Source organism: Narcine bancroftii, chromosome 3 (genome assembly GCF_036971445.1).
Source record: "Narcine bancroftii isolate sNarBan1 chromosome 3, sNarBan1.hap1, whole genome shotgun sequence".
Lineage (NCBI taxonomy): Eukaryota > Metazoa > Chordata > Chondrichthyes > Torpediniformes > Narcinidae > Narcine > Narcine bancroftii.
In genome coordinates, this window is record NC_091471.1 from 11,448,824 (window position 1) to 11,472,871 (window position 24,048).

The following is a 24,048-nucleotide window of genomic DNA, read 5'->3' on the forward strand; positions in this document are numbered from 1 at the left end:
AAGGTTGGAGGAGTTGTGGATGAAGATGGTTGTGGAAGGTTACAAGAGGATATAGACAGGACGTAGAGTTGGGTAGAAATGTGGTAGATGGAGTTCAATACAGATAAGTGTAAGGTGATGCAATTTGGAAGGACAAACCAGAAAGCTGAGTACAGGGTTAATGGTCGGTTACTTAAGAGTGTGGATGAACAGAAGGATCTTGGGGTACAAATCCATGCATCACTCAATATCACAGCACAGGTTGATAGGATAGTTAAGAATGCCTATGGGATATTGGGCTTCATTAATAGGGGGATTGAATTCAGGAGTAGAGAGGTCATGTTCCAACTCGACAAACCTTTAGTAAGACCACACTTAGAGAATTGTGTTCAGTTCTGGTCACGTCATTATAGGAAGGATGTGGAAGCTATGGAAACAGGGCAGAGGAGATTTACCAGGATGTTGCCTGGATTGGGAAACAAGTCTTATAACGTAAGATTTGCAGAGCTGGGACTTTTCACTTTGGAGAGTAGAAGGATTGAGGTCTATAAGATTATGAGGGTGGACAGCCAGCTCCTGTTTCTTGGGATCAACAAACACCAGAGGACATATATACAAAGTGAAGAGAGGGAAGTTTAGGGGAGACATCAGGGGTAAGTTTTTTTTACACAGAGAGTTGTGGGTACCTGGAATATCTTATCGGGGATGGTGGCGAAAGCTGAAATATTGGGGGCATTTAAGTGTCTCTTAGAGAGACACATTTATGACAGAAAAATAGAGGGTTATAGAGTAAGGAGGGATTAGAACTTTTTTTAGGAAGGGATATATGGGTCGGCACAGCATCAAAGTCCGAAGGTCCTGTATTGTCCTATGTTCCATGACTGAATCGTAGTTGACCTCATCAGCCACAACGATGGGTTGCACTACAGTGAAGAGAGAAATGGTGCAACATTAACAATCTGAGCCTCGACGCGGACAAGATGAAGGAGATGATCGTGGACTTCAGGATGATCAGGAACAACCACCAACTTGTAGTGGAGACAGAGGAGAGCACCAAGTTCCTTGGAGTTCACTTAACTAGCAACCTATCGTCAACACACAACTTCTCCTCACTTGTTAGGAAGGTGCAACAGTGACTGCACTTTCTGAGAAGGCTGAAGCGGCCAAGGCTACCGTCCACCATTATGTCAACCTTCGACGGGAGTTCCGTTGTCCGTCCTGGCCAGCTGCATCACACAGTGTCACAGTGTGGTGCAATTGCTGCAGAGAATTGGATTGGAGATCAATCCACACGACCATTAGAGGGACGGAGTGGATCGCGGGAGTCTGCCTCCCTGTCATCGACATGATCTGCCGGCATCGTCTGCAGAGGGTGTGCAAAATCATTGCACCCTGCGCACAGCATCCTTCAGCTGCTCCCGTTGGAGAAGAGATACAGGAGGATCAGAGCCGGCACTGCCCGGCTGAGGAACTGATTCTTCCAACGGGCAGTGAACGACCAAAATAACACTAACTATCCAAGACTCTCATATTCACAAATATTTATGTGTATATATGAATATTTGTCCTGCATATGTATTTTGTGTGTGTGTGTGTGTGTGTGTGTGTGTGTGTGTGTGTGTGTGTGTGTGTGTGTGTGTGTGTGTGTGTGTGTGTGTGTGTGTGTGTGTGTTATGTCAGGTTGTGTGTCTGAATGTTTTGCATCGAGGACCGGATGAGATTAAGCTTGACTTAAGTTAGTACAGGAGTAGCAGAGTTTAATGTATTTATGTTTATAAACCTCAGAAACATGACAGGAAACTGCAACCATATAACCATATATGGAGCAGAAACAGGCCATGTCGGCCTTTCGAGTCTGCACCAGTTCACTAGAACAACTCCACTAGCTCAAACCTCCCACTCTCCGCCAATAACCCGCCAACCCCCTGACCTCCATGTACACATCCAACCTTCTCTTAAATGACAGAAGGGACCCTGCCGCAACTATCTCATTCGGAAGATCATTCCATTCTGCCACCACTCGCTGAGTGAAAAAGCCACCTCTAATATTTCTCCTAAAGTGTTGCCCCCTTACCCTTAACTCAAGACCTCTTGTTCCAACCTCCCCTGCCCTCTGTTTATGTCTAGTCTATCTATTCCTTTCATAGTCTTAAATACCTCTATCAAGTCCCCTCTCAGTCATCTACGTTCCAATGAATAAAGTCCCAGTCTCCTTAATCCAGAAGTTGTAAGCCAGGCAACATCCTTGAAAACCTTCTCTGCACCCTCTCCACCTTATCTATATCCTTTCTATAATTTGGAGACCAGAACTGAACACAGTACTCCAAACCTGGCCTCACCAATGCCTTAAACAGCTGTAGCATCACCTCCCAGCTCCTATACTCTATACTATAATTTATGAAGGCCAGCATACCATATGCCTTCTTAATCACCCTGTCTACATGCGAATCCACCTTCAGTGAACTCTGTACCATAACCCCCAGGTCCCTTTGCTCCTCTGTGAGCCTCAATGCCCTCCCCTTAACTGTATATGTCCTATTCAGGTTATTTTTACCGAAAGGCCACACCTCGCACTTGTCTACATTGAATTCCATCTGCCATCTTTCAGCCCACTCTTCCAAACAAACCAAATCCTTCTGTAATCCAAGAAAACCTTCCTCACTATCCACCACTCCTCTTATTTTCGTATCATCCGCATATTTGCTTACCCAGTTAACCACACCCTCCTCTAAATCATTAATATAAATGATAAACAACAAGGGACCCAGCACCGATCCCTGAGGCACCCCGCTTGTCACAGGCTTCCAACCTGACATACAGTTAATGGGTCAAAAGGTGATATGGGGCAATGAGATGAATCATTTGATCATTTGCTTTTAGTTAATTAAGAGAGGTACATTGACCAGGAAACTGAAGTGAAACACACAAGTCTGTGATTGCCATAAAAGCTCCAAAGTGCTGGAGGATGTCAGCAGGTCTTGAACTGTCCATAGGACGTAAAGACATACAGCCGATGTCTTGGGACTAAGCCCTTCTTCAAGCTTCAGGAGGTTGGGCCTTACTTCTCTGCTCTTCTTTGAAATTCTGTCATGGGATCTCTGCTGAGAGAGCCTTGGTTTACCACTTCCTCTGAAGGATGGCTCGTTATGACAGTGTTGAACTTCCTTGGTGTGCCGACACGCAGCCTTCTGAGCCAGAGCTGAGATTTGAGCAAAGGTCCATGTGGGCCACTCGGATATTAACAAATGGTAAACTTTTGTCCACTCATAGAAGGTTGTCTTCTCCAGTCACCCCTCTACATTCCCATCTAGTAAGATGCCAAACCCTTCTAGCTCTCACCCTCTTAATCTATTGAACTGGGGTGGGTGGACATTTTGCAGTCCACCAACCAAGGAAGTTCAAGTGGTGGAGCTATTTACAGTTACCGGTAATTAGAAATTCCACCTAGCCCTCAGGAAAAAGAATGCCAGGTGATGTCATGTCCGTACTCTGACAGTAAATCTGATCTTTGAACGTTGAACCTGTCAGAGGGACTCATCTCCAAGATAACAAAGGAAAGCAACGTTGCCTCATTCAACATTCTCGCGCCCAGGGTAAAGTTTCAGAGGCAGAGAAAGCCTGGCCTAGTTATTTACTCGCTGAACCTGGATTTTGTGAATAATGTACTAAAACAGTAAGATCACTCTGCATCTCAATCTCTGCAATATCACAAGATGTTTTTTTTTCATTCATTCTTCCTGGCAAAATGTCCGACATCTTCACATTGTCATCCATTTACTCGTTCTTTATCACTGGCTTCTTCATATTCCCTTTAATTTCTTCACAGCGCACTTTCCGACTTGCTGCAGAATTATCAGCAAAAGTTCATTTGTCCTTGAGATGAGGTTATGATAAGTCAGCGTGAATAGGTCGACAAGCAGACAGGCAGACAGATCGTGCGCCCACGCCCACACCTTCACCCTCGCATGTGCGCACACACATGTGCGCGCACACACACGCACACACACACACACACACACACACACACACACATACACACACACACACACGCACGCACGCACGCGCACACACACACACATACGCACGCACACACACGCGCACGCACACACACACGCACGCACGCGCACGCGCACACACACACACACACACACACACACACACACACACACACACACACACACACACACACACACACACACACACACCCTGCTACGTTCAAAGTGATGGTAGATAAGGTGGCAAAGAAGGTCAACAGGATACCAGCCTTCAATAGCAGTGATTAGAAAAGTCGGGACTATATGCATCTACATTGTGTAACAGTGGTTTTCCAGCTTAAGAACTTTGTGCAGTTCTGGTCTATACACTATGGGAAGGATTAGATTCACCAGGATGTTGACTGGAATGGTGCACATTACGTGCAAGGCCACACTGGGCTGGTTTTCTATGAAGAGAAGGATTGGCGGGAACCTGACTAATTTAAATCAAATTGTGTCAGGAGCAGAGAAGGTTGGATGTGTACATGGAGGTCAGGGGGTTGGCGGGTTATTGGCGGAGAGTGGGAGGTTTGAGCTTTCCACCATGACAGGAGCATGGACAACTAAAGGTTTGTTTGGGTTAAAGGGAAAGCCGTTGGGGGTGGATGTGCGAAAGAAGCCAAGGAATATTGGGAATCTGGAACACAATGCCTGACAGGGTGATAGAGGCAGGAATTCTCATGACACTTAAGAAGTAACCAGATAAGAGTTTGAAAGTCCAAGGCAAAGAAATGTACAGGAGCAGGTGCTGTTATTAAGGATGGGTGGATGTGGGGAGTCATAGTGGCATGAAGGGCCTAGGGCCTGTTTCCGTGCTGTATGACTAGAACATTCAACCACACGCACACGCACGCACATTCATACACAACTTCTTTTCCAAAAATAGACCTGATTCACAATAAATTATTTACAAAAAAGAAAAGCCGTTCAAAGTCTTTTCACATCCATAGTGTCAGTCATATCTAAACATTTCCATCAATTGTTCCATTTGTTCTCGAAATGCACCAGTACCGCTCCTTCCCCTCTTTATTATTTGAGGGACTTCCGCTTGGTCTCAGCCCCTCAATGGTAAAGGGAGCACTCTAGAACACATGCACAAGCGCGTGCACACACACACCCGCACGACCACACGGACAAGCATACACATGTACTGCACAGCAGTCTAAATGCACACAGCCCATCTGCAAATGCAAACTACATCAAATCAGCTCAGTTAAAACAATCTTACCAATTATGATGCAAATTATACCTGCGCTCCAGTAATATATTCAGCAAATGATTAAACATCTTAACTCTGTTCTGACTAGTGCATATTTAATCAGGAAATGTAACAAGGCTCAGGGCATGATGATGTATGTAACGAGGTGAGGGATTGCTGGGGGTGATGGGTGACTTCTCCGTGCTTCCATCGTCCAGCCTGGTGAACTGCACGCGACACAACACCATACATAGTGTTGGCCATTGTGATATTACCACGAGTCCTTCTCTGAACTGCGGTTTCTTTTTATAAACCTGCTGTCCTCGTTCACAGGCAGCAGAACATTGTGTGCGGAGACCTAAATATAGGTCTGAGCCTGAAATGAGAAAGAGGTCAATGAAATCTGTTCCGATCCCGGAGAATATTATCCGGCTGCTCCCACTGGGTATTTCCTGACTGCCTTACCAGACCGCCTACGGTTCCAAGGCTGGACACACCATATTTTGGTGGACAAGATATTTACAGGACACAAGAACATAGTTGAGTCAGCAAAAATAAACACGGAAAGAAAAGGTAAATTTACTCAGCTGTGAGCAGAACTGTAGGGGGAGCTTGGATAGGTTAGATCTAGAACAGCGGTTCTCAACCTTTGCTGGGGCTATGGCCTCCTTAGGATTCTACTTAAAGTTTATGTGCCCCCTTCCCTGTGAAGCAGTCAAGTTTTGGCTTGTTGCATACTTTCCTTCAACGACATAAAAAGAAACCATAAAAATATTTTATGATTTTCACTATTGGCAGGCTGCTTTTTTTTTTAACTACATGATTAAGATTCAAGATTCCGTTTATTGTTCTGTACAGTGTATCCCAGCATCTGCAGATTTTCTGGTTTGCTTGCACACAAACATCTTTCCTTCCTTTGCACAGAGAGATGCCACTAGAACCGTGCCACAATGAAGGCGGGCGAGAGAAGGAAAGGAGAGTCCCTTCAGAGACATTGAGAATCCGTGGATACAAGATTCAAGATTCTATTTATCGTCATGTAATTAAAAACAGTGCCATGTTACATGAAATTGCCTTTAGTGTGCCGTAAGGCAGACAGATTTGCCATCAGCAGAAATTGCCTGAAGCGTCTCTTACAGTCAGAGAAAGCCAGATCTCCACACCGCCCCCCCCCCACCCCAGAGTCACCGAGTGTCTGTGGATTCACCTGCAGCACACACACAGCCGCACAGAGCCCAGTCCAAACCATAAGCAAGCCAAACTCCAGATCCAAACCTCTGATACGATTAGGAACCCTTCAGAGCTCTCGACACCCTCTCGCATCCCACTTCCGATACCTGGTAACCCTTCAGCCAGTTTCAAGCCAGTTTCCAGCAGTCCACAGCTGTGTGGGTTCCTTTTCCTCGAGACCGCCGTCTGTGCGTTCCTCAGTCCTACACCAACTCCTCCTGTGTCCCTGTAATCTCCATCGCCATGTGCCCTACGCAGTGAATCAGACCTCGAGACATCCACGTCACCCTCCTCGACTCCTGGTTCCAATACCCCTGAACCAATCAAGAAGCTGTCAGCATTCGAGGCTTTCTGGATTCCCTCACGATAACCGGACACCATACCCTGTTCCCAGAAACCAGCAGCTTGGTGTGAGGCCATCAGATACCGAACCCCAGACTGGACCCCTGTGGGGTCCTCTCCAAGCTTCTCCTTCTCAGTGTTGTGGAGGGGCAGAGGGTGTTGTTCTTCCCCCAGAGCCTGCAGCCCTCGAAGTTGCCACCATGCGTGGTCACCACCATCTTAGATCCAGATTACGAGGATCCTTGTCAATAAAGTGCCCCCATCCCTGTTCCACTTGCAATTTAAACCTGCATGGAAGAGCCGGGCAGTAGGACCCTGCTCTCAAAGCCATCACTCCCCCACCGTCCAATCCTGAAACAGCACAGTCCTCACAGCATATATAGACACACCCTCATCTTGATCCAATTGGGATATTGGGATATTGTGCTAATCGGTGCCACATAAATGCACAAAATTCATACTGCTGTGACTCATCCATTCCCTCCTGCTACATGGAGGGCCTGAGTTTTATTCCTGCCTAATGCATCAGTTAATTTTATATGTTTATGGGACTGTTTCTGTGTAGTGGAAAGTGCCATCCAGCTACATCACAGTGTGGTGAGGAGACACCAATACCCCTGAGCATAAAGCCCTGCAAAAGGTAATGGACACAGCCCAGGACATCACAGGCAAAACCCTCCCCACCATTGAGAACATCTACAGGGAACACTGCCGTCAGAGAGCAGCATCGATCATCAAAGATCCACACCACCAGCCACACGCTCTGTTCTCGCTGCTGCCATCAGGAAAGAGGTGGAGGTGCCACAGGACTCACACCACCAGGTTCAGGAACAGCTGCTTCCCCTCCACCATCAGACTCCTCAACGACAAACTCAATCAGTGATTCATTTAAGGACTCTTGCACTTTATTGATATTTTGTTCTCTCTGTATTGCACAGTCAGTTTGTTTACAGTTCTTTGTTAATTTACATGTGCACGTTTAGTACAGTTTTTCTTTGCACTACCAATTAGTGATAATTCTTCCTCACCCACAGGAAAAATAATCTCGGGGTTGTATGCGATGTCAAGTATTTACTCTGACAATAAATCTGAAATCTACTGTTCCTGTCTGTATGTGTGTTATGTATGTGTGTGTGTTCCGTCTGTATGTGTGTTCCGTCTGTATGTGTGTTCCATCTGTATGTGGGTTCCATCTGTATATGGGTTCTGTCTGTATGTGGGTTCTGTCTGTATGTGGGTTCCATCTGTATGTGGGTTACGTCTGTATGTGTGTTACGTCTGCATGTGTGTTCTGTCTGCATGTGTGTTATGTCTGCATGTGCGTTATGTCTGTATGTATGTTCCATCTGTATGTGTGTTATGTCTGTATGTATGTTCTGTCTGTATGTATGTTCTGTCTGTATGTATGTCCTCTACCGGCTCACCTACGGCTCCTAGAACGCTTCCACCAGCGTTGTCTCCGCTCCATCCTCAACATCCATTGGAGCGCTTTCATTCCTAACGTCGAAGTACTCGAGATGGCAGAGGTCGACAGCATCGAGTCCACGCTGCTGAAGATCCAGCTGCGCTGGGTGGGTCACGTCTCCAGAATGGAGGACCATCGCCTTCCCAAGATCGTGTTATATGGCGAGCTCTCCACTGGCCACCGTGACAGAGGTGCACCAAAGAAAAGGTACAAGGACTGCCTAAAGAAATCTCTTGGTGCCTGCCACATTGACCACCGCCATTGGGCTGATATCGCCTCAAACCGTGCATCTTGGCGCCTCACAGTTTGGCGGGCAGCAACCTCCTTTGAAGAAGACCGCAGAGCCCACCTCACTGACAAAAGGCAAAGGAGGAAAGACCCAACACCCAACCCCAACCAACCAATTTTCCCCTGCAGCTTGTCTGCCTGTCCCGCATCGGACTTGTCAACCACAAATGAGCCTGCAGCTGACGTGGACTTTTTACCCCCTCCATAAATCTTCGTCCGCGAAGCCAAGCCAAAGAATGTTCTGTCTGTATGTATGTTCTGTCTGTATGTATGTTCTGTCTGTATGTGTGTTATGTCTGTATGTGTGTTCTGTCTGTGTGTGGATTATGTCTGTATGTGTGTTATGTCTGTATGTGTGTTCTGTCTGTATGTATGTTCCATTTGTATGTGTGTTATGTCTGTATGTGTGTTCTGTCTGTTTGTGGATTATGTCTGTATGTGGGTTACATCTGTATGTGTGTTATGTCTGTATGTATTTTCCATCTATATGTGTGTTATGTCTGTATGTGTGTTTTGCACTGTGGACTGGAGAATGCCGTTTTGCTGCATTGTACTTGTACAATCGGATGATAAATAAACTTGAACTTGTACTTATTGATAATTTGCAGCCAGCTCCAAGACTGAAATTGAAGTGAATGAAATTGGGGAGAAAGTGTTTGTCACTTTCCCAAAGTAAAGTAAGATAAACCTTCTGTTATATGGGAATAGCTTGCATTAGGTATAGAGCAGTGGTTTTCAAACGTTTCCTTTCCACTCATATCCCACCTTAAGTAATCCCTATGCCATCTATGATTAGTAAGAGATTGCTTAAGGTGGGATGTGAGTGGGAAGGGAAGGTTGAGAACCACTGCTCCAGACCCAATTCTTATTGAAATATTTTGCTTGAGTAAAATTGCCATTGGCCCATTTATTTTGGAGTTATGAAACTGTGCACATAACGAGTCAATTAGGGACAATTAAAACAGTGGTTTTCAAACTTTTTCTTTCCACTCACATCCCACCTTAAGTAATCTCTTACTAATCACAGAGCACCAAGGGCACAGGGAATATGTAAAGTGGTATGTGAGTGGAAAGTTTGAAAACCACTGTTTTAATTGTACATGCTGACCAAGTTGGCATACTGGGCTAGTCCCATTTGCCAGCTTTCGGTGCATATCCTTCTGAGCCCTTCCTATCCTTGTATCTATCCAAATATCTTCTGAACATTATTGTGCCCTCTTCCTCAGTTTCCTCTGGCAGCTCATTCCAGACATGAACCACCCCTTGAGAAAGAAAGTTGCCCCTCAGCTCCCTCTCTCCCCTCTCCCATGAAGCCTGTGCCCTCCCTTTCTGGAATTATCTACCCTGAAGAAAGCCACTGTGACCAGTCTCTCTCTCTTTGGCTTGGCTTCGCAGATGAAGATTTATGGAGGGGTAATGTCCACGTCAGCTGCAGGCTTGTTTGTGGCTGACAAGTCCGATGCGGGACAGGCAGACACAGTTGCAACCCACTGGCGGTGGTCAATGTGGCAGGCACCAAGAGATTTCTTTAGGCAGTCCTTGTACCTCTTCTTTGGTGCACCTCTGTCACGGTGGCCAGTGGAGAGCTCGCCATATAACACGATCACTTCATCTGCATCTCTCATGATGCTACAATCCACTCTAAAGTCATCCTTCAACCTCCTCTGCTCTTCAGAATAAAAACCCAGCTATCCAACCTCAAGACCTAGAATCCCGACAACATCCTGATCAATCACCTCTGCACCCCTTTAAATTTATGGATGTCCTTCCTACAGCTGGGTGAACAGAACTGCATCTATCCTTCCAAGCGTGGTCTCACCAACACCTTGAAAAGCTGAATCGTGAGGTCCCAGTCTTTACCTCAGTACCCTGCCCAATGAAGGCCAGCGGGCTTCTCTTCACCACCTTGTCCTCCTGAGTTGATAATTTCAGGGAAAGATACACCTCTACTCCTCGGTCTCTCTGTTCCACAACTAACTGCAACTCTGCCTAAAACCATCGGAAGGGAACATGTTCAAAGATTCTATCAAGTGAGCCAAAGCCATCTGCTTTCAAGAAGCCTACGTTGAGACCAAGTTAGCCTTAGGCTGGGCCTACCAAACTTTCCATGACCTCGTGATGCAAGATCTGCAGGTCAGAACCCATCATATTTGACTGAAACAAGAAAGTCTGATTGTAGTAAGTGCATAGAAGTGTTGGAGAAACTGCCGCAGTGTCCACAGAGGCAAAGATATTTTACCACGATACAGGCCTGGATACCTCATTGAGATATGAGCAAAAAGCAGGCAAATGCCTGGAATAAAAAGGAGGTGGGAGGAGGGAGGAAGGGCCAAGGGGGAGCACAGGATTACAGCCAGGAGGCCATAGGTGGACGTGGATAGGAGGGTCAGATAGGGAAGGTGAGGTGATCTGGACCAAGAGGTAGCTGGGGTAGCTCTGAATGCAGAGTTGGAGAAAAGAATGAGGGGGGAGATATGGGTGGAGTGAGAGTGAGATGGAGAGTTGGAGGGAAGGATGAGGGGGAGATATGAGGGGGTGAGAGTGAGATGGAGAGTTGGAGGGATGAGGGGGGAGATATGGGGGAGTGAGAGTGAGTTGGAGAGTTGGAGGGAAGGATGAGGGGGAGATATGGGAGAGTGAGAGTGAGATGGAGAGTTGGAGGGAAGGATGAGGGGGAGATATGGGGGAAAGTGAGAGTGAGATGGAGAGTTGGAGGGAAGGATGAGGGGAGATATGGGGGGTGAGAGTGAGATGGAGAGTTGGAGGGATGAGGGGGGAGATATGGGGGAATGGGAGTGAGATGGAGAGTTGGAGGGAAGGATGAGGGGGGAGATATGGGGGAGTGAGAGTGAGATGGAGAATTGGAGGGAAGGAGACTTAAGCATAGGGAAAGAGAGAAAGAGGGGGTAGTGCGGGATAACGGTAACTAGAGGGGTCAGTTAATGCTCTTTGGTTGGAGGTTACCCAGACAGAATATGAGTTGTTCCTCTAATTTGCTTAATATTGAAGGTTATGACCCACCTCATCCCCTCACCCTGGATGTAGGGACTTCTCACCCGGAGTCCACAACTTGCCCAATTCTCAGATTTTTCTCGCTAGATCGTCACAACAGTGAAAAGGCTGCTCATTACTGACCTCATGAAGGAAGAGGTACAAATTCCACGGGACTCGCAGCACCAGGTTCAGGATCAACTGCTACCCCTCCACCATCAGACTAAATCAGGGCTTCATTTAAGGATACTTACACCTTGAGTTTTTTTTTAATTCTCGCTGTATTGCACAGTCAATTTGTTTACATTTGTTATCTGCTTACCTCTCTTTAAAAAGTGGTAATTATGCCATGCTAGCAGGACAAAGAATCTCAGGGTTGTATGTGGTGTCACGATCTGTAATCTGACAATAAATCTGAAATCTGAATCTGATTGATTCAAGAACAGAGTTCAGATCCTGCCTCAGCAACTGGGAATTGACATCAATTTTGAGTTACTTTTTGATCATCTCAATAGCCATGAAATGAGCAGGTCATTACTCGATGCCATCTGGATCATTAATGTCCTCTGCGAAAGGAAATCTGCTGTCCAAGAAAGTTCATTAGAGAAGCTTCAGAAAATCTGACATAGAACATAGAACAATACAGCGCAGTACAGGCCCTTCAGCCCTTGATCTTGTGACGACCCATTAAAAAAGGTACTGAACCCTCCCTACCCCATAACCCTCTATTTTTCTTTCATCCATGAGTCTAAGTCTCTTAAGTGTCCCGAATATTTCAGCCTCCACCACCATCCCTGGAAAGGCATTCCAGGCACCCACAAACTCTCTGTGTTAAAAAAAAAACTTACCCCTGATATCTCCCCTAAACTTCCCTCCCTTCACTTTGTACACACATCCTCTGGTGTTTGCTGATCCTGCCCTCGGAAATAGGCGCTGGCTATCCACCCCATCCATGCCTCTCCTAATCTTGTAAACCTCAATCCAGTCTCCTCTCATCTTTCTACGCTCCCAAGTATGCAGTACGCCCGTAGAAATTTTCAAGAGTCCTTGATGACGTACTAAATCAACAACGTAACGCTACTGGCGAGCCTTCTTCACAATCGCATTGACATGATGTCCCCAAGGTAGATCTTCAAGAAGGATGTTTTCATTCTGGTGACTGCAGAGGAATGTGAGAATTACCTGAAGTACTGGTCACCCAAGTGACAAGTCCCAGCTCTGCTAACCTTCCCTCAGAAGACTTGTTTCCCAATCCAGGCAACATCCTGGTAAATCTCCTCTGCGTGGCTTCCACACATTTTCTCTAACTGAACATAAAACTCTAAGTGTGGTCTTACCAAAAAAAGTCGTCAATGTCTCTTACCAATTTTTATAGATGACCACAGAAAGTATCAAAAAAAAGTACAGCAATGGACAGGCCCTTTGGTTTAGGTGTCTGCGCAGAACATGATTCCCAAGTGAAAACTTTGCTGCTATGTCCCTTTATCCCATGGGTATTGATATGTCTATGTAGAAGCCTGGTCAACACTATAATTGTATCTGCTTCCATCCTCCTGGCAGCCCACTCCAGATATCCACCACACTCTGGGCAGAAGATTTGTCCCCCACATCTCATTCAAACTTTTCCCTCCTCATAAATATTCCATGTAATATTTTCATCCTGGGGGGGGGAGAAATATTCAAACTCTACATTCCATCAACGCACCCTTATCACTTCATGAACTTCTATCAGGTCTCCCCTCAGCCTCGGACGCTCCAGGGAAAACAACACAAGTCTGTCCAATCCCCTCATACCCTCCAATCCAGGCAACATCCTACTAAATCTTTTCATTGTCCTTTCCAAAGCTTCCATGCATTGAGGTGACCGGAATTAGACACTGTCTGGATGCATCACAGTTCAGTGAGGGAACTGTTCCACCTGAAACCGCAAGGAATATCTGAGTGCTCTGATCGTAACTTAGGCCATCACACAAACTCCATCGACTCCTATCAATGCATCACATCAATGGAACTCACTGAGAACTTCAGGTAATTCTCACATTCCTCTGCAGTCACCAGAATGAAAACATCCTTCTTGAAGATCTACCTTGGGGACATCATGTCAATGCGATTGTGAAGAAGGCTCGCCAGTAGCGTTACGTTGTTGATTTAGTACGTCATCAAGGACTCTTGAAAATTTCTACGGGCGTACTGCACTGAGCATTCTGATGGGTCATCTGGTATGGAGGACAGGACAGAAAAGGCTACAGAGAGTTGTGAACTCAGCCAGCGCCATCACGGGGAACATTCTTCACTTCATTGAGGCAGTGTCTCAAGAAAGCAGCCTCTATTCTCCTCATCGGGTCAAGCCCTCTTCACACTACTACCATCAGGAAGGAGGTACAGGAGCCTGAGGACGAGCACCCAACGGTACAAACCAGCTTCTACACCTCCGCCATCAGATATCTGAATCAACGATGAAGCGTAGACATCACCTCACTTTTTTCTCTTCTTTTTCATTAATAGATTTTTTAAATTTGTGTCTTTGGAAATGTAATCCATAGCAAACATTTGCATATGTAATGCACAATAATATTCCCACTGATCAATGAATTTCACAACACACTTTCGTAGCAATAAATTCTGATTCTTAATACCACTAGGAGAACTTGTTACTCAAGCCTCGAGCTTCCTAACTTGGTGAGAAACACATCCAGCTGCATTTTACTGAACCCGCTCGCAGCAGCCATATCTCTCCATTTCCTCAGATGAAGGACGGGTGCCTGACTGCTTTATTTGCAACTCTGGCATTTATTGGAAGTGGTGAATATTGAAATCACCCACCTGCACATGATCTCATGGGTAAGCAGCACTCGACACATCTCTGGATTTTTATCCTGTCCTTCATAAATGATCGCCTGAAAGATAAAAGACAATCAAGTCATTCAAACGCTACTTGGCTGGCTGCATTCAATCGACTTATCCAGGCTAACGACTCACTGCAGATCTGGAGAAGAACTGCAGTGTCAGAGATACCGCAAATGATTTTCTTTCTAGGATCCCAGAAACCTTGAACCTTGGATTTTCTTTCATATAAAGGGAGGCTGATATCTGGACTGGGTTGCTAGGGGAGGTGATGGAATCAGATATAGTGACTGTGTTTAAGAGACATTTAGACCACTGCATAAATAGACTAAGCAAAGAAGGATATAGTCCTAAAGTTTCAATTTTATTTTCATTTAGGGGGACCACTGCAGTCCTTAAGGTGTAAGTGAACTCCACAATGCAGAAATATTGGGATGGACTCTGAGGCAAAAATGGAAAAGGAATGGCGATAAGCGTCTTACCCCCCCCCCCACCCCACCATTGATGTGATCTACCAAGATCGTCATCTGAAGAGGGTGCAGAAAGCCCTTGAGGACCCCTTCCACCCCGCCCATGGCATCTTTCAGCTGTTCCCATTGCAGAAGAGATACAGGAGGATCAGAGCTAGCACCGCCAGGCTGAGGAACAGCTTCTTCCCGCAGGCAGTGAGAATCCTGAACACCCAAAGGAACTGCTCACACTGACCATCCAAGGCTGTCATATTCATGAAACGCTATTTATTTATGAATTTGTATATACGATTACTTGTCCTGCATTGGTATTGTGTGTCTGCATATTTTTTCACAGAGGACTGGAGAACGCTGTTTCGTCAGGTTGTACTAGTACAACTAGATGACTATAATCTTGACTTACTTGATAAATCCCCAAGTCAGGATGGTGCGTGCAGCTTGGAGGCAGCTTCCAGGGGAAGGTGTTCCCCATGCTTTTGTCACCTTTGTGACTGCTCAAACTACAGGGGAATCACGTTGCTCTCCATTGCAGGCAAAATCTTCGCTAGGATTCTACTAAACAGAATAATACCTAGTGTCGCCGAGAATATTCTCCCAGAATCACAGTGCGGCTTTCGCGCAAACAGAGGAACCACTGACATGGTCTTTGCCCTCAGACAGCTCCAAGAAAAGTGCAGAGAACAAAACAAAGGACTCTACATCACCTTTGTTGACCTCACCAAAGCCTTCGACACCGTGAGCAGGAAAGGGCTTTGGCAAATACTAGAGCGCATCGGATGTCCCCCAAAGTTCCTCAACATGATTATCCAACTGCACGAAAACCAACAAGGTCGGGTCAGATACAGCAATGAGCTCTCTGAACCCTTCTCCATTAACAATGGCGTGAAGCAAGGCTGTGTTCTCGCACCAACCCTCTTTTCAATCTTCTTCAGCATGATGCTGAACCAAGCCATGAAAGACCCCAACAATGAAGACGCTGTTTACATCCGGTACCGCACGGATGGCAGTCTCTTCAATCTGAGGCGCCTGCAAGCTCACACCAAGACACAAGAGAAACTTGTCCGTGAACTACTCTTTGCAGATAATGCCGCTTTAGTTGCCCATTCAGAGCCAGCTCTTCAGCGCTTGACATCCTGCTTTGCGGAAACTGCCAAAATGTTTGGCCTGGAAGTCAGCCTGAAGAAAACTGAGGTCCTCCATCAGCCAGCTCCCCACCATGACTACCAGCCCCCCCACATCTCCATCGGGCACACAAAACTCAAAACGGTCAACCAGTTTACCTATCTCGGCTGCACCATTTCATCAGATGCAAGGATCGACAATGAGATAGACAACAGACTCGCCAAGGCAAATAGCGCCTTTGGAAGACTACACAAAAGAGTCTGGAAAAACAACCAACTGAAATACCTCACAAAGATAAGCGTATACAGAGCCGTTGTCATACCCACACTCCTGTTCGGCTCCGAATCATGGGTCCTCTACCGGCACCACCTACGGCTCCTAGAACGCTTCCACCAGCGTTGTCTCCGCTCCATCCTCAACATCCATTGGAGCGCTCACACCCCTAACGTCGAGGTACTCGAGATGGCAGAGGTCGACAGCATCGAGTCCACGCTGCTGAAGATCCAGCTGCGCTGGATGGGTCACGTCTCCAGAATGGAGGACCATCGCCTTCCCAAGATCGTATTATATGGCGAGCTCTCCACTGGCCACCGTGACAGAGGTGCACCAAAGAAAAGGTACAAGGACTGCCTAAAGAAATCTCTTGGTGCCTGCCACATTGACCACCGCCAGTGGGCTGATAACGCCTCAAACCGTGCATCTTGGCGCCTCACAGTTTGGCGGGCAGCAGCCTCCTTTGAAGAAGACCGCAGAGCCCACCTCACTGACAAAAGGCAAAGGAGGAAAAACCCAACACCCAACCCCAACCAACCAATTTTCCCTTGCAACCGCTGCAATCGTGTCTGCCTGTCCCGCATCGGACTGGTCAGCCACAAACGAGCCTGCAGCTGACGTGGACTTTTTTTACCCCCTCCATAAATCTTCGTCCGCGAAGCCAAGCCAAAGAAAGAACCATGTACTGGTGGGCTTGGAATGGTGTCAAGGGCAGATACTCTCATTCAGTTCCTTTGTCCACATTTGGGCCAGGGCCATAACGAGGTCAGGAGCTGGATGGCTTGGGCAGAACCCAGACTGAGATCCTGTGAGCAGGCTGTTACCAAGGAAATGCCTCTTGAAAGCAACATTGTTTATCCTTCCTGATGACTGATCATCAGGAGAAGCCAAATGGGGCAGCAATGGGCTGAGCTGGATTCTCGTTGCTTCTTATGGGCAAAAATAGGCAGAATATTAATTGGATGGGGTGAAAATTCAGACCTCGGATGTGCAAAGGGACCTGGGTGTCCTCGTGCAGGGAAACCTAAAAGTTAATGACCAGGTGATATTGGTAGTGAAGAAAGCGAATGCTATGTTGGCCTTCATTTCAAGAGGAATAATGTACAAGAGTAAAGAGGTGTTGATGAGGCTCTATGGGGCACTGGTGAGACCTCATTTGGAGTAACTGTGTGCAGTTTTGGGCCCCCTATCTTCAGAAGGATGTGATGTTGTTAGAGAGGGAGCAGAGGAGATTTACTAGGATGATTTCTGGAATGCAAGGCCTAAAGTACGAGGAGCATTGGGCAGCTCTTGGGTTGTATATGTTGGAGTATAAAAGAATGAGAGGAGATCTCATCGAGCCTTTTTGTATTTTGAAAGGCTTAGATAGGGTGGATGCGGATAAGGTGTTTTCCTTGGTGGGTGAATCGAGGACAAGGGGTCATAGTCTGAAAATTAGAAGTTATCCATGTAAAACAGAGAAGAACTTCTTTAGCCAGAGGATCGTGGATCTGTGCAACTCGCTGCCGCATACAGTAGTAGAAGAAATAGACAAGTATCTCACTAGTGAGGGCATCAAGGGATATGGGGAAAAAGGCCGGAAATTGGAACTAGTGTAGAGTAGCTTAGTGTAGATTTATGGAACAGACTCGATGGGCCGAGTGGCTGCCTTCTGTTCCTTTGCCTTGTGATCTTGTGAAAATATTCCTGGGCAATTTTCCACTGTCAAGTGTCACTGTACTGGACCAGTGTGGGCAATGTTGCAGGAAATTAGCACACAGAACATTGCAACACGATATTATGCCCACATATATTAACCTACTAAACAAAGAACGTCACCCAGCTCCTGACCTCATTATGGACCTGGCCCTGGTGGCTGAAAGACCGGCTGAGTTCCTCCAGCATTTTTGTGTGTTTTTAACAATGTTCCAAGTGTGGTCTAACATGAGTTTTGTAGAGCCGCAGCATTATTTCATGACTCTTGAGCTCAATCCCTGACTAATGAAGGCCTGCCTGCCTGGAGCATGTGTTCAATCCTATTGCCAGAATGTTGTCAGGGCCAAAAGCCTTTTCAGTGTTTAACGCCCGCAGCCATTCCTCGACATTGAGTATTGTGTTCAGTTCTGGTCGCCTCATTACAAGAAGGATGGTTTGGAGAGGGTGCAGATTTATCAGGATGTTGCCTGAATTGGAGAATGTATCTCATGAAACAAGGATGACAGAGCTAGATCTTTTCTCTTTGCAGAGAGGAAGGATAAGAGGAGACTTAATAGAGGTCTATACAATTATGAGGGGCTTAGTGTGGGCAGTCAGCACCTATTTCCTGATGACCATAATACCAGAGGACATCTGTTCATGATAAGTGGAGGAAAGTTTAGGGTAGTTTTTTTTAACACCAAGAGTAGTGGGTGCCTGAAATGCATTGCCGGGGGCAGTGGTGGGGGCTGGTGCAATAGGGACGTTCAAAAGACACATGATGTAAGAAAGTTAGATTATGAGTGTGATGTAGGGAAGGGTTAGATTGTCACGAGGTAGATTTGCATAAGTCAGCACAACATCATGGGCTGAAGGGCCTGTACTGTGCTATAACGTTCTATGTTCTACACCACGAATGCTATCAATAACACTGGGGACCAGTGGAGAAGGTTGAGGTGGATCATCCACACTGCACCTCTAGCCAAAGAGTCTTGCAAGTGAATGCAGAACATTACACCATGGTACAGCCCCTTCACCGCATGATGCTGTGCTGACCAATGTAAGCCACAACAATCTCACTCTTCCCTCTCTCACATCCATAACCCGATATCCAGGTGCCGGTCTGAGAGTCTTTGGAATTCAGCTCTTCAGTCTTGTACTGGGCTCCCCCATCCTCTTGAGATGGGGATATTTGTGGATCCCGCTCGTCCAGTGAGGACAGCCACCGTCCATGGCACTGGAACCCAGAGCAAAAGAAATCCCATCCGCTGGCGAGTCTCAGGGTGTCGAGCAGCATCTATGGGGTGAGCAGTGAGAGGAGTGGCCAGCGTATCAGGTCGAGACTGTGCATCAGGACTGGTTCCACTTGTGACTGAAGGTGGCAAAGCTTGGATCCGATCCATGGATTGGGGGATTGCATCGCTCTGTCCAACAAATGCTTGTTTATGCAGTTTGGCATTCATGAGGCAGTACATCGAGGCACCCGTGAAGGCATTCCAGCACTGTTGCTTCCTCAGCAGAATGAGGAGAGTAGGCATGTCATCGGATATTCCATCAAGGTAATACAGGTGAAAAATAAACTGGCTGGATGCTTCACAGCCTGCAGTGAAACACTGAGTTTTTCAGCTGCTCCCATCGAAGAAGAGATACAGCCAGATCCACCAGGATGAGGAACAGTTTCTTCCCACGGGCAGTGAGAATGCTGAACGACCAAAGGCACTGCTCACACTGACCCTCCGAGACTCTCATATTCACGAAACAATGTCATAGCGGTTAGCGCAACGCCTTTACAGCGCCAGCAATCGGGACTTGGGTTAGAATCCCGCGCTGTCTGTAAGGAATTTGTACGTTCTTCCCTTGTCCATGTGGATTTTCTCCGGGGGTTCCGGTTTCCTCCCACCCTTCAAAACATACCGGTGGTGTAGGTTAATGGGATGTAAATTGGGCAGCGTGGACTAGTATGCCTAAATTTATTTTTTTAAATTGCATATTTGAATACTTGTCCTGCATATACATTATCTGTCTGTATGTGTGTAATATCTGGTTGTGTATCTGCGTGTTTTAACCCAAGGATCAGAGAACGCTGTTTTGTTGGGTTGTACTTGTGCATCAGATGGTCATGAGCTTGACTTGAAAGTCTGCAGAGGCTGTGTCTATAGTAAAATCACAGAAATACTGGAGTTAACTCAGCAGGTCTCGTAGTGTCCAAAGGAGGCATAGATAATTAACTGGCATTTCAGGCCTGAGTCCTTCTTCAAGGCAATAAGTAAATCCTCATGTTTTCAGGTATCCCCGAGGCTAGTGTGAGTGGGTTATGGCCAAGCAGCGCAGAATCAGATCTGTCCGATGGCCACAGAAATGTTAAATGGGATGGATTGAAATGAAGGAATGAATTGGTGAAGTTAGCAGCAAATTGAAAACTATTAGGATTGGACAAATGCAATGACACTCAGCTTATGAAGAAATATGGCTTTTTGACTTCAGTACCCAGAACAGTGAAACTAGACAGCAACTAAATGATATCTGCCACAGGGATGAGTTTACATCTTATCGATTATTTGAACATTATTTCTCTGTCCATGTAATATTGATTTGTCTGTCTGTATACCTATCATTCATTACTCTAAATCTTTCCCCATTTTCATTCTTCTATCAATCTATCCCTCTGTCCATTTATCTATTCCTCCATTTATAGTTCTGCCCTGATATTTGCATAACTATTCATCTGACTGTCAGTGGTTTATCTCTGTGCCTAGTTATGCGAAAGCAGACCTGCTGGACGCATCACAATGTGTGACGGAAGCTGCTCTGCACAAGACGGGAAGAAGCTACGGAAGGGGTGAATGCAGCTCAAAACATCATACACACTTCCCTCCCCTCCTTGAACCCCACCTACACCTCTCACTTCCCGGGAATGTATTGCAATGTATTGCAGGTCCCAACCACATCCCGGACACCCACTGTTCTCCCTCCTTCTATCAGGGAGAAGGCTAGTGAGGTGAAATCACGTGACTTTTTTTTTCAGATTTATTGTCAGAGTACGAAAATGGCATCACATCCAATCCTGAGATTCCTTTTTCCTGCGAGCCACTAATTGGTAGTGTAAAAAAACAACAGGCTAAGAGAGACAGTTTCTTCACCTTCGGCCATCAGGCTCCTGACTGAACCCCACCAAAGTCCAACTATGGTTCCATTGCTTGGCATTATTTGATCTTCCTTTTCTTTGTAATCTGACATAAATTGCCCTCTCTACATAGCTGTATGAATGCTGGAGATAACCCATTAGTCTGCTCGCAGAAGAACCCTTCTCACTCTATTATTTTGCTCGTATTTTAATAAAGGGCTCAGCGGGTCACGCAACTTCCTAAAGATGCTGTGAGACCTGCTGAATTTCTCCAGCACAGCAATTTAGCATCTACAGATTTTCCTGTTTAACTTATTAATCTCAATCGCTCTTTCTTCTTCTTCTTCATTCCTTTATCTTCTACTGCTCATACAAACCCTCCAAAACTCTTCTATTCATTAAACAATATTTATTAATGTTTAGAAATGTACTGCATATGCACCATTTGTCTGCATGTTCGTTATCTCCGTATGTACTGTCACGGTCACGTACTTACCTTTGTCAGGAGCGGTGCTGGTCGCCGCTGATGATGTAAGCGAAGCGAGGCGCGGAGGTTAACAGCGCGTGTGTGCGGGTGTGTTAGATGTCGGTGCATCTCAGATGCAGGAGGAGAGTGAGAGCATTAGGGTCACTCGTGCAGCCGTGAGCCAATGGTCAGAGGGGTTTAGCCAGGTGGTGTTTGGGGAGTTGAAGAATGCAATGTTGTGTCGAGTAGTTGATTTCATGATGCGCTGAAGGAAATGAGTGAGAAAGTTCTTTATTTGTTTTTAAGCTGTGGTAAATCAGTGCTGTTACTGTATATTCTCATGTTTTTGCACTGAAGACGAGAATGCTGTCACATCTACACATCGATAAATCTGTAGAGGAGAGAGTAGAGAGCACCAAGTTCCCTGGAGTCCACTTAACTTGTGGCCTATCATGGACAAACATCTCCTTATTGGAGTTATGAACCGTGCACATAACGAGTCAATTAGGTACACTTAAAACAGTGGTTTTCAAACTTTTTCTTTCCACCCAGATACCACCAAAAGCAATCCCTTACTAAGCACAGAGCACCATTGCTTCCCTGCCATAGATGCTGCGTGATCTGCTGAGTATCTCTAGCATTTGGTTTTATTCTAAACTGGAAAATGCTCAGAGTGAAGTCTTTAAATTTTAATTTGGACCTACAGCACGGTAACAGGCACTTGTGGCCCGCAAGCCCTTGCCACCCAATTGACCTGCATCCCCCAGTATGTTTTGAACAGTAGGAGGAAACAAGAGCACCTGGAGGATTCCAGATTTGGATCAGAAACATCCCAGATTTGAACTCTGGCCCAAGCGCCAGCACTGCAACAGTGTGGCACTAACTGCTACTTTAACCGTGTCATCCCAAATGAAATGAAATGGCAATTGAAGCATTGCACTCCATAGGAGGTTTATGGAGTTACAACGCATGGAAACAGGCCCTTCGGCTCAACTCATCCACCACCGACCAATTCCACAGGCCAGGAATCTGTGACCACACCGGGATAATCGCTACCTACAGCATTTCCTGGAGGGGCCTTGAAAGGTACAGCAAGATCCAAAGTTCCAGAAGTGGGCCAAAAGTGCAGAATGGTGGAAACTGTGGCATTTCATAAGACAGGGTAAATTAGCACTGAACCCAGACACAAAGAAGTTGAACAAGTACTGTATTATAGTCGATTCAGTGTAGAAGCTGACCCCCCCAACCTTTATTGGTCAAGAATATTGCATATGTTCCAAATATTGCATGAAAAAGTCGACCCCACTAGTTTTGGCCCCGACCGCCCGGCCATCCGAGCTCCTGAAGTCCCAACCACAAAACCTCGCCCCGACCTCCTGATGCTTCGACGGCGAACTCATTCCTCAGCTGCCCGCCCGTGCATACACCTCACGCCCTGACTGCATGCCCGTCGGGGCTTCTGACGCCCTGATCTTGAACCCTCGCCTCGGTCGCCCGCCCATCCAAGCAGCCGAAAACCTGAGCGTGGATCCTTGCCCCAACTGCCCACTCACTGGAGATCCCCACCACCCCACGACCGTGGATTCTCACCTGAGCAGCCGGCCCGTCGCAGCTCCCGGCGTCCCCACCGCGGATCTTTGCCCCGGCCGGCCGCTCACCGGAAATACCGACGGCCCGACAGTAGGTCTTCATCTCTGCCGCCCGCCCACCAGAGCTCCCGACACTCCGACCATGGAATCTCGCCTGAGTGCTTGCCCAACTGAGCTCCCAATGCCCCAAACACAGACTTATCATGCGGTCCAGGCCAGCCGAGCTCCTGACACCTTGAACGACGCACGTACTTATCACGTTCAAAAATAGTATCCATGTAAAAGTCCTGCCCCAATTTGACCCAAAAAATTGGCCACCAAAACTCAACTTTTACACAAGAATATACAGTAAACCTGCATATTGCAAGTTGAATGCAATAGATAAAAATGCTGGAGACACTCAGCTGATCACAGGGCATCCTTGTGGAGCTCCGTCCTTTTCTCGGTTCAGACCTATTTGGAGAGGGCTTTCATGGAAACTGAAAGGTTGTTGTTAATGCTGTCTGGTTGGAAGGAGCCCAGGCAGGTGTTGTTGCTCCAATTTGCAGGTAACCTCAATTTGGCAGTGCAATATGAGGCAATGGATATGTCGGAGTGGGAAAGGTGTGTGGATTTAAAATGATTAAGATTCTCGCAGATCTTGTCCTGCACCACTTCCAGCTAAATTACAAGGGAATAACTTCAATTTTTTTTAAAAATTAACATGTAGACATACAGCACAGAAACAGGCCATTTCGGCCCATGCTGCCCAATCAACCTACACCTCTGGTACATTTCGATCGGCGGGAGGAAACCAGAGACCCCGGAAAAAACCCACGCAGACACAGGGAGAATGTACAAACTCCTGACAGACAGCGCCGGATTCAAACCCCAGTCACTGTGCAGCATTGCCCTAACCGTTACCCCAACCATGCCGCTCTTTGGACCTAAACCATACACCTTTGATTTGCGAGCTTGCA

General features: G+C 46.5%; 1 protein-coding gene across 1 annotated transcript in view; it reads right to left on the reverse strand.

Annotated features, from left to right (window-relative positions):
- LOC138756972 (transcription factor COE3-like) overlaps positions 1–24,048 on the reverse strand; it is a 462,275-nt gene that overhangs the window by 389,053 nt on the left and 49,174 nt on the right. Inside the window, exon 5 of the mRNA XM_069923497.1 lies at positions 14,351–14,424. Within this exon, the coding sequence (XP_069779598.1) occupies positions 14,351–14,424 (74 nt within the window). The remainder of the gene's footprint in view (positions 1–14,350; positions 14,425–24,048) is intronic.